This window comes from Gymnoscopelus microlampas, assembly GCF_963454915.1.
Source record: "Gymnoscopelus microlampas genome assembly, chromosome: 3".
Classification (NCBI taxonomy): domain Eukaryota; kingdom Metazoa; phylum Chordata; class Actinopteri; order Myctophiformes; family Myctophidae; genus Gymnoscopelus; species Gymnoscopelus microlampas.
This window is the reverse complement of record NC_139940.1, coordinates 51275932-51291543: the sequence shown is the minus strand read 5'-3', so window position 1 is coordinate 51291543 and position 15612 is coordinate 51275932. Positions and strand designations below refer to the sequence as shown.

The 15612-nt window shown below is 43.1% G+C and overlaps 2 protein-coding genes across 8 annotated transcripts in view; one reads left to right on the top strand and one right to left on the bottom strand.

Annotated features, from left to right (window-relative positions):
* rprd2b (regulation of nuclear pre-mRNA domain containing 2b) overlaps positions 1-15612 on the top strand; it is a 43488-nt gene that overhangs the window by 14605 nt on the left and 13271 nt on the right. For 4 of the 7 annotated variants that reach the window (XR_014600539.1, XM_084053709.1, XM_084053712.1 and 1 more), the window contains 5 exons: positions 146-272; positions 5337-5512; positions 10886-11180; positions 12607-12897; positions 13659-13826. Coding sequence is in view for 6 of the 7 variants with exons in the window: in XM_084053709.1 (XP_083909835.1) it covers positions 146-272; positions 5337-5512; positions 10886-11180; positions 12607-12897; positions 13659-13826 (1057 nt within the window). In the remaining variant the exon portion in view is untranslated. The remainder of the gene's footprint in view (positions 1-145; positions 273-5336; positions 5513-10885; positions 11181-12606; positions 12898-13658; positions 13827-15612) is intronic. The other 3 variants (XM_084053713.1, XM_084053710.1, XM_084053711.1) reach the window with 2 other exon arrangements.
* LOC311038788 (lupus La protein homolog) lies at positions 2153-3457 on the bottom strand (the record flags this gene model as incomplete). Its single annotated transcript, XM_084048390.1, has 1 exon — positions 2153-3457. One exon carries the CDS (start codon positions 3455-3457, stop codon positions 2153-2155), a length of 1305 nt encoding a protein of 434 aa, XP_083904516.1.

The following is a 15612-nucleotide window of genomic DNA, read 5'->3' as shown; positions in this document are numbered from 1 at the left end:
TTTTCAATTGAAAATAATAATAAAAAGGAACAGTTTGGGACAAATGAGGTTTCCACCCGACAGCGAAGATATCTATGATCCATAAACTTGTACAAGATTAACACAGTTCAACCCTGATATTAATCTCTCTCTCTCTCTCTCTCAGCCTCAGTGTCTCATAGATCAGCTGAGTGCGTACCACAGGTCATCAGAGGAGATGGGTTTGAGAGAGAAGCAGCTGTCATCTCTGAGGGTCGACTTCTGCAGCACCGAGGCCTTAAAGAGACTCAAAGGTCAGAGGTCACTCATGATGTCGGTTCCATTTGTACACTCTCAGAGTTACAGACCTGTAAGGGTCCATTCGGTTCCATTTGTACACTCTCAGAGTTACAGACCTGTAAGTGTCCATTTGGAACCCCCTTTAGGAATTGTTAAGGGGACCGTTAAGGAATCGGACTGCTAAGAGGGAATCGTTTAAATCCTAAAAGACCCCAACCCTTTATACACCTATATGGTGCACGCACACACACACTAGAGTGAAATAAAAACAAGACCGGGTCCAATAAAGGCGCAGCTTCACGTGGCCTGTCAATGAAGCAGGTCACGTATGAGGTATCTAATGAAACGTGACTATGTTTGGGCAAAGGTCTCAACTCCATTTGACCGCCATTCGCTTCCTATTATACAGTCTTATCTGCTTATGGTGGACAGTCAAAACGGAGCACAAGGCATTTGGCACCGATATGTCCAGCAGTTTGGGAGATTAGCGCCACACAGACTAGACTATTATAGACGGCAAAAAAAGCACTGCTTTAGTCACACACACGGTCATTCACTTGCCCAGCCAGATTCCTTCTGGTCTGGTGGGGGTTATTTTGTATTATTTTATCTCGGGATCTGCATGGGAACACCGTTGCTCCAATGTGGATCTCAAAGTTAATGTTTCCAGCCTGTAACATGAGTATATCGTTGCCGTCGGCCAGAAACCTCTTATGGCCATATTCCAACTTTTTGTGTTTTTTCGTAAATGAATGCCCTACTTGAGTATGAAAAGTAGCAGATCCAAAAGTGGCACATTTTGAGCTTGTAGATCTGCTACTTTTGATACTTTTTAATTTGAATCCTGAAAAGTAAGTTTTGGACGTATAAAGTTTCCACCCGACAGACATTTCTTTTAAAATGTATATATATATATTTTAAATGTAAAACGAATCAACGATTCATTTGATTTTCACAAGAACTTAGAATGAGAACAGCACAATGGAACACAATTGTCATGCAGATCTTTCTAAAAACTAAAATGATTCTGTTGAAACTCAGTAAACTCAATAAAAAGCCCAAGGAGCATAATAATATCGCTGTCAGGCAGAAAACCTGTATCTCCATATTTCTTTCATTTTTTATCTCTTGTGAATGAATGCCCTACATCAGGTGTTCTCAAACTTTTTTATACCACACCCCCATATTATGAGAATATTTTTGGCGACCCCATCAGATCTTTTAAGCCCCCCGCTCATATTGAACATAATTCCTATGTAAATCGTTTTTGAACAGTGAAATCAGATCGTGTGCCTCAGCCTCTGCTAGCCAGGGCTTGAGTGTGTTTTCTTGTGTTGGTGGTTGTTCTTCTCGTTGGTGTTGGAGACAGAGCTGTGTGTGTATGAGGAGTCAAGTGACCATCCTCTCTTCATGTTGGTCGCGAAGACCTCCCCTTTTTTATTCTTTACCGTTTCTTGATAAAAAAACGTTTTTCTTCTTTTTTTTTGTTTGCTAATGGGCGACCCCAACGGCACCTTCCCCCAACTCCACTTAGGGTCGCGACCCATAGTTTTAGAACCGCTGCCCTACATCATACAACAGTGGCATGCTAAAGTAGTACAAAATTGCAGAATTCACAATGATCGTTGCAATGATGTGTTGTGAGATTATCGATCTGCTATTGTTGTTTTTTAAAGTGAAAAGTAAGTCTGTTTATCTAAATAATTTTCAGTTGTAACCTCATGGATAAGATCCATTTTCGCTGATGAAGGCCAGAGTAGCCAAAACGTGTCCGTTTGTCATGACTGCTGCTGCGGTAAAAAAAAAAAATCTAAAGAAAATCCACCTTGTGAGTGTGAACTGTTTCTATAGACTATATATGTTCACTGATAGTCTGTACCCCTCTATCCTTCTCTTAATCAGTTGACAGTAGAGCACTCTCAGTTCTGGACTTCTGTCCCCTAGTATTTGGATAAGATCCATTTTCAGTCTTCTTCACAACCTTTGCCACTGGGAAATCAAGATTTCCTTCTAGCGCTCGCTTCTTGGGGCTTGGCAGTGCAGCCTCCTCCTCATCGCTTTCAAATGTAGTCTTCTTGCCTTGGTACTGTGATGTTATGTCCTGATCTCTGCCAGCCCTTCCCTTTTGTCCTCCTCTTCCTCGGCCACTTCCTCTTCCTCGGCCACTTCCTCTTCCTCGGCCACTTCCCCTTCCTCTACCACCTTTGCCTTTTTTCTGTCTGTTGTGCATCTCCTGCTGGGCCTCAATTATCTTCCTCAACGCTTCTTTCTGTTCATCTCCCTCAAGCACCTGCCATTCGACCTCGCTGTCCTTTACCTGCAAAGTCCCTCCATTTGCTTCCTTTGCCTTATCAAAAGCCTCCTTTGCATTGCCGTCGAAGAGGAGCGTGCCCTCCTTGGCACCCCTTACAAAATCAACCCATCTAATTGTCCCATGCCCGGTGAACAGTTCATGGAAATCCTCTCTTGAGGCCTGCTCAAGTTCTCCTGAAAACTTCAGCAAGCCAGCCGTCTGTGCATCCAAAAGCAGACCCATTTCCTTCTCCTCTACGTTTTGCTGCTTTTCTTCCTTGTCCTGTGTAGCTTTAGACCTTTTCTCTGCTTTGCGCTGTTTCCGCTCCTCTGCTTTCTTTGCGTGATAGTCCCCTTTTGATAGCACCATCATCTCGTTGTCCTTAAACGATTTGACGTCTGACCGTTCCACGAATCGCTTGGATGACTCCTCTGTGTCAAAACACACAAACACCGAACCCTTAAATTGCCGTTGCAGGGTTTTCCTCATGTGAATCATTTCTACGGGGCCTTTCCCGTTCAGCCACTCCTGAATCTCATCAAGGGTCGTCTCCATTGGAAAACCTTTAACGTACACAGATTTTTGTTGGACGGCATCTTTGTATTCGTCATTTCGTTCCGGTGTGGGTTTATCAGGAGACCTTCTGACTTTTGTTTTGTCATCGCTGACTTCCAGAAGTCCGGCCTTTGACTTTTGAAGAGCTGACACAATCACGTCTGGGTCTGTGGTTAAACACTTAAGTCTGTTAAACTTGAGCATGGTTTCCAAAGTCACCCAGCCGTCATCAAGCTGCAGCTGTTCTTTGAGAAACTTGTCTCTTGGAAGGTTGTGGTCACCGAAGTAGTACTCAATCTGTCGAGCCACATTCTTCTCAACTGAAGACATCTCTTCTTGGGTTTCTGCCATGATTTTTTTGTTGATGATCACGACTCTCCGAAACTTGGTTGATTCTAAACAGCTGTTTACTTCTTCACCCCTGCGTGTCTGGACGTTGTGCGAACTAGGAAACTTGTGGCTTGCTACAGAACACAATGAGAATCAAATCAAAACAGATCGCTTTTAAATCATTTCAGTCATCAATGACTGAAATGAGTCAGTCGTCGATGACATATCTATGACTTATGACTCCAAATTTGGGCAAGATTTCAGCCCCCACAAAAAATATATCTCTCCATACATAGAGTGCCTTGATTTCATCAATATGCCATTCAGTGCTGATGTCATTGACCTCAGTGGCCTGGACTCCATATTTGGGCAATCCTGACATGGAACTCCATATATGAGCGTAAAAGGGAAAAAGACAAGGGAATACATGTGGAGATATGTCTTTGGCCTACCTGCAGACATTTGGCGCTGATCAGTCCAGTGAGTTGCGAGAATAGCTCCGGACACACACGCACAGACCAACAGACCCAGACCCTCTTAAAGATGGCTAGCCTCCTATAGCATAATTAAATACAACTAGGCCCATTGGAAATGATGCCCGTTGGGAATAATTGTTGCCTTTGTTGCTGTGGGCACTTGGGTGTGGGTGTTTTATGTCTGTTTTTCTTTTATGGATGTTCAATGTGTGTTTTTAGATCCTAATCTGCTGTAACACAGTTTAGGACAAATAAAATTGACCTTGACCTTGATGCCCCTCTGGTTATGCAATACCCAACCCCTGGAGATCCGGTTGATTACCTTTTGAAATTAGGAGTAGTTTTAGAATTTCGTAAGCCAGTGGAAAGAAAATTTGTTCAACTGTTATTTATGTATTTTTGAATGATAATAAAAGCTATATATCTTGTCCAACCGCCGATTCGCCTAATATGCCCATAAATGGGCATATACGGTATGGCGATCCAGTTGTCCAGAACCAGCAACCCAACCGATATGGGCATGCCCATATATGGGCATGCCGTCAAGGATCCATATACTGTATGGGCATAAAGGGACAAAATAAAGGGACAAGGACAAACAGATACAGAGATCTCCATATATGGGCACAAAAGGGACACAGACAGATGGTGACCGCCCGGAATAGTCACTCAATGGCTTAAAAACAAAACAAAAAAACTGTTGTACAAGCCACGTGAAACCTGCAACTACTAATAATAAACTGCAGAACGAAGAAACTTAAATATTTGTAACCGTAGCTCTTTAACTGCCAGAGTAATAGTGCAATAGAGTGCCACTACTGCCAGCGAAAACGCCGATTTTACTGTACCTTTGGAAAAAAAATCATGGAATATTCTCTCTGACCTCCGTCCTCACAGAGATCGGCTCATTACACGCACGGTCTGGTAGTATAGGGGGGGGGGAATATTCGTTCACGGTAATCCATTGCACAGCTGCGGCCATTTGAATGAGCCTTGTTTTGCCGTAAAGCAAGAGGAACAGAGATATAGCAGGAAGTAAACAAGCTTTTATTTTTTTAAATGACGTCAATTCCGGGTCTGTCGTCATCAGGTAGTGAAAGCATCATTCATAGGGTAGATAACAGTGCCATTTAGTGGAAAACCACTCGTCCAAACTTTAAAGTTAGAAATCATTACAACCTTTACCCCACATGGCCGATCTTCTCTTGTTTTACTAACCTCTTGGGGGACTGTTGGTCCCCATAAAGATGGTAAAACATGGTAAACACACACGCATATGAAATGTACCCCAAACCCAGCCTCTGTTGATAGTCTTTGTGCAAATAAATTGGAATTGAAATTAAAGTCAAACTCCAAAACTCATCTGAAGTTTGTGTGTGTGTGTGTGTGTGTGTGTGTGTGTGTGTGTGCGCGTGCATGTCCAGACAAGGCCGGAGGAAACAAGTTTGCGAAGGACTTCGAGGAGGGGAGTGTGAAACTGCAGGAGTTGGTCAGCTTCCTGGAGAGAGAGTTGACGACAGGACCCCCCCTGGAGGAAGCTCTGGGAAATGCAGACATCTTCTATGAAGCGCAGTACAAGGAGGTGAAGATTGTAGCCAATGTGAGTACAACTGCTAATGTTCCTCTGACACGGCATGTTTAATGTGTTATTGAGCAGAGCCTGACCCATGTATCGGCCATTATTTAAAGTCTGGCGGCCCTATTTTGGATTATGAGAGAAAGTTCTCAAAAATACAAGCTCAGCACGTTGCATTGCGATGAGTTTGTGAGCTTGTAGATCTGCTATTTGTTTTAAACTTCGGTCCACTATACGGCCCTCACATCTACGTCGCACCGCCGAGTCACCGTGTCTGGGGCTTTGTCAGAGTACCTGTTGTACCTGTCTGTCTGTGTCCCATTTATGCCCATATATGGAGATACCTGATGTCATTAGTATATGCCCATACCCTGTATAGTGGCATGCCCATATATGGGCATATTGGTTGGATCGGCGGTTTCGGACAACCGAATATCTGACTTGGCGGCGGGCACTGCACTCCCTCGAGTCCTTGCCGATGTGCACGCCGAGTTTGAAGTCGGTCGGTCCCATATATGGTCATAGTGGTCGGATCTGTGGCTATGGATAACTGATCTCTATATATCCTATATATGGGCATATCGTGTTTGTTAATGGTTATGTCTGAGTCATAGTGACATGCCTATACATGGGCGTATCAGGTTTTTTTATGGTTATGTGTGAGTCATAGTGACGTGGCCGTGGTCCGCCAGTCCTCCCAGTAGCCAATTTTAATAAAGGATACTAGAGGTTTGGGCCGCTTCGCGGCCCTCACATCTAGGCCCTCACATATCACAGTCCATCACAGTCCTTATTTGGCAGTGGTAGCTGCATTGGAAAGTCCTTATGGTTATGACTGATCATGGTAATCGACTAATCGAATAAAAGGATACTGCGGCCAGAAAGAAAGAAAGATGCTGTGGCTAAAATGTTAAGATGTAGTAGGAAATGTAGTTTCAACCGTACAATATGTAAGTACATTGAAGGCGGGGAAAGAAGCCTATATTATAGCCAGAGCTCTGATCAACAGTCTGTGGCAAGTTTTGGGGCAAATGGAGTGATCGTGTGTTGAGCAACTCCGGACATATTTTGGAGGTCATTTCAATTCAAGTAGTATAATTTCAATTAAAGTAGTAGGATTTGTGGTCTGGGACTCTATAAAAGATCAGGATCAGACCCAACAATCTGGCATCTGTCTGTCAGTGTTCAGTCAAACCTCTTCTCATTTTAATTTGTTTATATTTCTTTGTCTGGTTCTGTCTTATGACCAGGCTATGTGTCTCTATGACCCGGCTGGCTATGTCTGTCTATGATGACCAGGCTATCAAATCAAACTTCATTTATATAGCACATTTACAACAATCAAAATTGACCAAAGTGCGGTACATAGAAGGCATCAACAGAACAGGCCTGTGCCTATAATATGCAAAAATGAAAACACATGAAACAAAATAGAAAACAACATTAAAAGCTAGAGAAAATGAATGAGTCTTGAGGAGTGTTTTTAAAATCCCAATAGTCTGAGCACTTCTAATGGGAAGGGGTAGGCTGTTCCAGTGTCGTGGGGCAGCAAAGGCACGGTCACATCTGGTTTTAAGTCTAGTTTTGGGAACCTCCAGGAGCAGACCTCAGCGCCCTGACTGGTGTATAAGGTTCCACAAGTTCAGCGAGATAAGGAGGAGGGAGCCCATTTGAAGATTTGAAAACAAATAAGAGGAGCTTAAAATGTATTCTGAAATGGAGGATATGCGTATGACATCATCATCAAACCCGGAAGTTATGCAGGAATGCCTACTGAGTGTCAAAAAAATACTTTCTGGCCTTGACAGCCCATGCATCCAAACAGAAAAGTCAAATCTGATTGCATTAAACGACATTAAATAATGTTAAACTCATTTTGCATGTTGCTTTGCCACTCGATTTGCCACTCGATGTGCCATTCACTTTAAGCATGCGCATATCCTCTATAGGCAAAATAGACAGGGAGCCAATGGAGCGCAGCTAAGACAGGAGTTATATGACCAGGCTATGTCTGTTATGATCAGGCGATGTCTTTCTATGACCAGGCCAGGTCTGTTATGACAAAGCTACAGTATGTCTGTCTATGACAGTAGTGCAATGTATATCGTTGCATACTTAACTTTTTGTGTTTTTTTCGTGAATTAACTATTAACTTAACCATACTACAGCATCACTCAAAAGCATCAAAAGTAGCAGGTCCAACAAGCTCGAAATGTGGCGCGAAGTAGATCTGCTGCTTTTGATACTTAAGAATTTGAATCCTGGAAAGTCCACCCGTAGGCTTCTGCACCTTAATCCCATGTATAATGCACAAACCTTTTTTGTTGGTCTTTTTTATTGCGCTTTTTTTTTCTCTATTGAAGCACCTTAACGTCTATAAGTATATCATGCACAGTATACATACACTGCTGCTATGCTCAGGCACCTTAGTCTGTCTCTTATCTCAGGTACTTTGTAAATATGTAGATAACTTGTTTTGTGGCTTCTATTGTTCTCTTGTTTGATCTCCTTCCCACTTGCCCCCCTACCCCTCTTCTTCTCTCTCTCCCCACTCTTCTTTCTACGGAATTTAACGTTGCGATGGGAATGATGTACAAAAACAAATGTCACCCACTTTTTTACCTTGTAAACCTGTGATGTGACAATAAACCTGATTCTGATTCTGATTGTGGATAAAAGGAACAATAAATGTGCTTAACAGTTTTGGACAAATGAGGGTTTTTCCACCCGACAGAGACGATATGTTGTTGAGCGTTGGACTCAAGCTATTGGCTTTTTTGGGGGGGGGGGGGGTTGCCAATCGTAACTGCACACATGTTGCTAGTGTACAAGGATTTTATGATGTCATACGTTTTTCCTGTTAAATTTAATCAAATGCTCTTTTTTTAAGTCAACAAAACGGGAGACTTTTTGGGGTTGTCAATTGAGGGTGAAGACAATTATGCTATATGAAATATAGCATAATATTATATTATGGAATTTGGTACGAAGCCAATTTGCTCAGAATATGATCATGCAGAGGATTTCCCCCAGGTTTCTGTTGTGACACAAGATCCCACAGTACTTATTGGGGTCAAATTTGTCTCCACTTTTGTGGAGCGGGGTTATCAGTCCTGTCATACATCTCCATTTTGGATGGGGGTAGATTGTCATGTTTTTGTTTGTGTAGTTTGTTCTATTTTTCCCAGAGGTTTTGTTTATATGGATTCCTCAATATGTTGGTAATAGCTTTTCCTTAAATGTACGCTTTTCACTATATCAAAGACGTGTATTCTGGTTTTCTGGGATAAATTCCCCAATTTTATCCTGAGATTTGTACAGTCATTATAGCATATATCTTTTTTTTTCTGGCTTTTCCATTTGATACCTTTTGGGTTTTATAATGATGCTGTAAGGTCTAATATCGTCGCTGTCAGGCAGAAACCTCATCTCCATATTCTACCTTTTTAGACGGCCTACTTGATCATACATACTGCAGCGTCACACAAAAGCTTCTAAAGTAGCAGATCTACAAGCTCGAAACGCGGCCGTGACGTGTTTGGAGCTTGTAGATCTGCTACTATTGCTATTTTTGAATTTGAATGCTGAAAAGTTACAGTTTTGGACATATGAGGTTTATACCCGACAGAGACGATATATTACTGGGGCCTTCTACTGCCCTGTTTATACTTTCACTGTCGAAAAAGGTTTTCTTTCTTTCCAGAATCTGGTCTAAAAGTGATGGTTGTTGCCTGATAGCATTTTGGCTTCGACTACTTTCCTTCCACTTGTAGCATTTTCTCTTAGCGTGTAGTTTGTTTGGCTTTGATCCTTTGCGATTTGGTGTTGATCTGTTTAATCATTTAAGACCGCATCTGTGTCATTTTAAAATTTCTTTGGCTATTCAAAAATAGCAGATCTACAAAGTCATAGCGCGGCACCGAGTGCCACGCGCACGCTATGAGCTATGACCTATGAGCTATGAGAGAGAGAGAGAGAGAGAGAGAGAGAGAGACCCCCCAGAAGCAAAGATTTGAGTTACAAATGTTTGCTTTAAAAAAAAAAATATATATATTCAAACTAAAGATTTTCAACATTTCAAACTTAAAAAAAAATTAAAAATGCAGATCTACAAGCTCGAGTGCCACGCTATGAGCTTGTATATCTGTTAGTTTTGAGTAGCCAAAGAAATCTAAAAAATGACACCGATGCGTTCCCGGTCTTAATGGGTTAAACTGTGGTGTTGCGATGGTCTGACAGGGGTGTTAGTGGGCTGACACTGTGAACCCTCTGAGAGACACCAGGGCTTAGGTTCAGCGATAAATGAATTTACTCACCGTTACCCAGAGATAATCTTACAGATTGGGGGAGGGGGTGTTTCCACCTCCTGGATAGGCGTTTGTCACCCTGTATGTTCAGAGTGTCAGGTTCATGTCCCGTCCTGACATTGAAGTCCCCGCAAACTATATTGTGACCATGAGCCTGGGGAAAAAAAGTGGCCAACAGGTCATCTCTAAAGCATTGGTTCTCAAAGTGGGGTCCGGGGACCCCTAGGGATCCTTGAGGGTGTTCCAGGGGGGTCCCCGGCCAAAGTAGTCAACATGGCATCACAATCATTTTAACCACTTTATCCATTTATACGATGGCTATTCAAAAATAGCAGATCTACAAGCTCACAGCGCGTCACCTCGTACCACGCTGCGAGCTTGTACATATGCTGGAAAATATTTTGAGAATTTTGATTTTTCTCTTCTGGGGGTCCCTGACACAAAACATTTTGAGATTGGGGGACCGCGGCCTAATAGATACAGGGTCCCCACGGTCATGAAATTCCTGGAAATATTTTGAAATTAAAAATAAATAAATCCAGTACTGGAAAAGGTTTGAAATTGATCAAACATCATCAAAGGTCCTGGAATTTATCAACGGTCCTGGAAAAATATTTGGCTATGCATTGTTTTTGGCTATTGATTTTGTTAAAACAAAACATTTTCATAAACATGAATAATATTACACGAAATATGTAACATAAGTAGTTTTTCGCCGAACGGGCTGTGTGACGGCAGCCTAATGTATGTCTCAAACTTTATTTTTGCTACACTGCCTATCTTTGGGCATTCTACGTAGGAGTAAGAGACACATTATTGCGCCGAATGATTGTTATATAGGCCTGGAAATTGGGCTAAATATTCTGGAAAAGTTTTGGAAAAGTTTTGGAAATTCATTGCTAAAAATGTGTGGGGACCCTGTAGATATTCATTTGTGGGTCCTTGACATGGAAAAAGTTTGAGAACCACTGCTCTAAAGTATTGGGATGATGTACATGCACATAGGAAACTGTTTCTTTGATACCACGGTCAGGCGACCTCAGACCTTGTAATCTCTCTCTCTTTCTCTCCTTCCCTCGCTCTCTCTCAGGCCTACAACGCCTTCGCTAACCGAGTGGCGAGTCTGAAGAGGAAGTTGGACATCTTGAAGGACTCCCTTCCGGGGCCAGAGGACTCGCCCATCCCCTCCCCCTCCGAGGACGCCCCTTCCCCGACCGGCTCCGACTCTCCCTACCTGGGCCTGGGGTCCGCGGCGGGTGACGTCCAACTGGACCCCGAGCTGGACGGCAAGGCCATGGACGACGGGGACATCCTCCCCGCGGACAACCGAGACACAGAGGACATGGACATGTCCGATGAGGACGCAGACAGCGTCGGCCTTCCAGGTGAGTGACACACATTTCTTGTCAAGTTTCAAGCGTTCATTTTAATCTTAAAGCTGAAATTGCTGGGATAAATGTAATCTTGACCTTCTGGTCAAAATTCGTGTCAGATCCTGTGTCTAGATGAGACATGACCTTCGACACTATCTAAATGTCTCAATAGAAGAGCAGGGAGACAAAATACAACCACCCCAATTGTATAAGTTATACTGTATTAACATACTCTACCATACAGATTGGACAAAATACACATTTATTCATTATAAAATCTCTCTCCCCCATTTCCTCTCAGTCTACTGTATTAGCCTGGAAACCAGACGAATCTGCCATTGCAAAAAATTGCCCTCGGCTGATTTGGTCTGGCACCGCTCAGTTGTGATTGGATGTCACTCCCTCCGAAGTAGTGAGGGAGCAATCAGGGCCCAGTATGCAAATATGGGGCGGGTTTCACCAGAGGCATTTTTTTAAATTTGGCCCTTGGAAATGCAGGTTCCACACAGAGATTCCAGACTAATATCTACGCAGTGATATTAGTCTGGCCATGCCAGGCTACTACTGTATACCTATCAATAAAGGTATACAGTAGTGTAATATCTTTAAAACAAATAAAAACATCTTTAAAATAAATAAAAAACACCCAGCTGTAAAAAACTAAAGTTTACATAATGTTTTCTATTGAAAATACCATAGGGTCAACTTAGGTCACGTCATATAAGAACTGTGTTCCAAAAATAAACAACTCAGCCTGCCAATTCTGTCAGATATGTGACTCTGTGTGTCCTTTATGATATTGAGTTACATTTGATAAAGTCTGTACTTGGAGAAAATGTATTTATTTTCTTACTTACTGATACGTGTGTACTATTTCAGTCAGTTGATGCTTCATATCCATATGAGTAAAATCGCCAGGCTCATTTTGTTTTGGAACACAGTTCCACGATGCTATTGCCAGTCTGTTTAAATATGTTTATGTCCGTCTGTTTTAATGTATTTTAATGTTAGTCTGTTTAAATATTTTAATGTCAATCTGTTTAAATATGTTTTAATATTTGAATGTCACTCTGTAGGTTTTAATATTTTAATGTCAGTCTGTTTTAATATTGTCTCCGCCAGAGGTGGAGAGTATGTTTTCGTTCTTGTCCTCCCGTGTGTCCGTCCGTCTCAGCCAAGCTAACATTGGTCAAGCTTCACGTGACACTATGTTGTCACCAATGCTTTTAATTGGCTAGCGAGACGCATGACGAAATAAGAAACTATAAAAATCATTTATATTTTTTGAAGTGAGCTTCCATCTGCCAAGCGAACATTGGTCAAGTCACAATATGTAATATAAATAGGTAAGACAGGATTAATCAGGAATAGTGCTGGCGGAGACCTGTGCTCCGAGGAGCACATTTTCTAGTTTATATAATATATAATTGTCCAACAGCAGCGGAGGACAAAAAGGACAAGATGGCCGCCGCCGTTTCCAAGACGACCGCGTCGTCAACAAAGCTACTAGCGGGCGTGTCCTCCAAGCTGACACTTCCGGCCACGCCCACCCGGCTTCCCAAAGTCTCGTCCTCGTCCTCCACCTCCTCCTCCACCCCCCCGCTCGCCTCCCCCAGCCCCTCCCCCACCACCCTGAACCCTGCCTCTCTGGGCATGAACCTGGCCAACGTGGACCTGGGCAAGATCAGCTCCATCCTGAGCTCCATCACCTCCGCCATGAAGAACACAGGTACATGGATGGATGGACGGACAGACAGGGTAGAGCATTGGTTCTCAAAGTGGGGTCCGGGGACCCCCAGGGGTCCTTGGGGGGTGGGTGGGGTTCCAGGGGATCCCCAGCAAAATGAGTTGATACAGCATCACAATGAATTTAACCAGAACATTTGAATAGAATTTGAAAAATGTTTAGTAAATATTGCATAATTGTGAATTTGAGTGAGAGGATAGAGGGTGATGTAGAGTGGGATGGTTAGAGAGAGGCGAGGGAGAGAGAAGTGGAATGGACTTTGATAATAAGTCGTTATTTTCAGAAGGTTTCTCATTGATTTAGGGGGTGTGTCCACACCCCACAAAAGGCCCCCCTTTTGTTTTTTCTTTTTCATGACAGTGTCTTGGGGGGAAAAAGTATGGTTGAATGTCAAGATGCCAAGCAACCGTACACTGCCATAATAATGGCACTATGTCAACCACCCCCTAGATTCCACCAAACGTTTGAACCCTAAAAGAAAAAGGCTTGTGGGCCAGTCTCAGTTGAGCACAGTGAAGCCAACTGCCTCATTACAGATAGAGATGACAAGGTGTACAGCGTCCAAATAAATAAATGTTTAACACTCACACACACACACACACACACACACACACACACACACACACACACACACACACACACACACACACACACACACACACACACACACCGACTGCTTAAGGTTTGATCATCTTATTGACGATTGATGAGTTTCAGTCTTGCCTCTTCTGCTTTTCCCCCAGCAGGTAGCCCCGCCCCCCGCCCCTCTCCTGGAACACCCACCACCCCATCTGGCCAATCGGCAGCCTCCAAAGGGGCCCCGCCCAGTCCCGCTCTGGCCAGCATCCTCTCGCGAGTCGACATCTCGCCTGAAGGAATCCTCAGTGCCCTGTCCAAAACACACACACCTGGTGAGACAGACACACACAAACACACACACACACACACCCACGCGCATGCATAGGGCTTCCGGGTAGAAACCTCCCATCTCCATATTTGAACTTTTTGTGTTTTTTTGTGAATGAATGCTCTGCTTGATCATACTACAGTGTCACACAAGGGAAGCAAATCTACAAGCTCGAAATGCGTCACTTCGTGCCACGTTTCGAGCTTGTAGATCTCCTACTTTTCCTGTATTTGAATTTGAATCCTAAAAAGTTACGGTTTTGGACATGTGAGGTTTCCACCTGACAGAGACGATATCCATATCGTGATATGAAAATAGATATCGTCTTGTATTGTGATATGGCATTGTGCTATCCTGGTTATAATCACGTGAGCCTTATTTTAGACTTTCAGAAAAATACTTCCTGAAAATGTTTCAGAAATGGCAAAAAATAGCCAATCTGCATGCTTATTCGCCCACTTAATTAAAGGTTTGGGGATTTTGCTGTTTATACTTGAGGAGTAATGCAGATTCTTTCTCTCTTTCTCTAAACACGAAAGGAACATGTCTTTATTTTGGAGAATCAAAATGACCCACACTCCAGCGAGGCCTGTCTCAATTATTACATGATCGTGCAATCGCAATTATTTGAGATAATCGCAATGATTGGCTATTTCCACTATTCAGGTTTTTATTTTATAGTATAAAGTTATACACATTTTATTCATAATGTCCCAATGTTCAGCGGCAGAAACGCAATTCAATCGTTAATCGCAATTATTTGAGCGACAATTAATCGTCACGTAAAATGTCATTATCGTGACAGCCCTAACTTCAGCTCTAAACACCACAAGGACAGGAGGCGACTGGCGTTAGTACCGCTAGTTTATGTAAGACCAGGTGCGGTGTCTCATTCAAGTAACTCCCACAACCTCTTTCAACAAGCTAGCTCAATGGCGTGCCGCGTTGGACTCTCAGTCCATGGACCTGGCGTTCAAATCTAATTGTGGACAATTTATTTTCCACGATCCAATGCTACTTTTTTATGACAATTTATTTTGTCTGATAAAACGCTACTGTTACTGAGGTTGGAGTTAGGAATGAGGTTAGGTTTAGGCATAATTCTACTGAGGTTAGAGTTAGGAATAAGGTTCGCTTTAGGCATAATTTTACTGAGGTTAGGAATAAGGTTAACTTTAGGCATAATTAGGAATAAGGTTAGATTGACTCTTGCTTGAGGCAAAGTTGCAAAAACGCTAATAGGAAGTTCAAGGCAGAACTGTCAATCACAGCGACTTCTGGCCAATCACATCACACTGAGCGTGTCCTTACCGGGTCTTGCATGAACTAGCGGTACTAACGCCAGTTGCGGACAGGAGCGGTTTTCAGCGTTATTAGACGGCTAGGTTTGCCAATGCTAGCTGCTTCTTCCTGAGTCGGTATGTCGGCAGCGGAAGAATCAAATGGCTGGATGAACAACACTGCTACTAGTGGTTGGGGGGGGGGGGGGGGTTAAACACGGCAGAATATGAACCTGGCTTTGTCGAACACGCTATATTGTGGCTTTACGAACACAATTGGTCCATGTTTCGGGGGAGGGTGATCTTTGTCACTACATGTAGTCCTAAGGGCCGGAGGTGGAACCTGTCAGTGGGGAATGTTGGTCGGGAGGAGTAGTATAAAGGCTCGACTACGTCCTCCTGTGGGGGCTCCTCAACTGGCAGGTTGAGTCAGTAGGATGCAACAGCAGTGACAACACACAGCAATGTGTTTCCACCAACGCATGGAAACCATTGATGAAAAAAATCAAT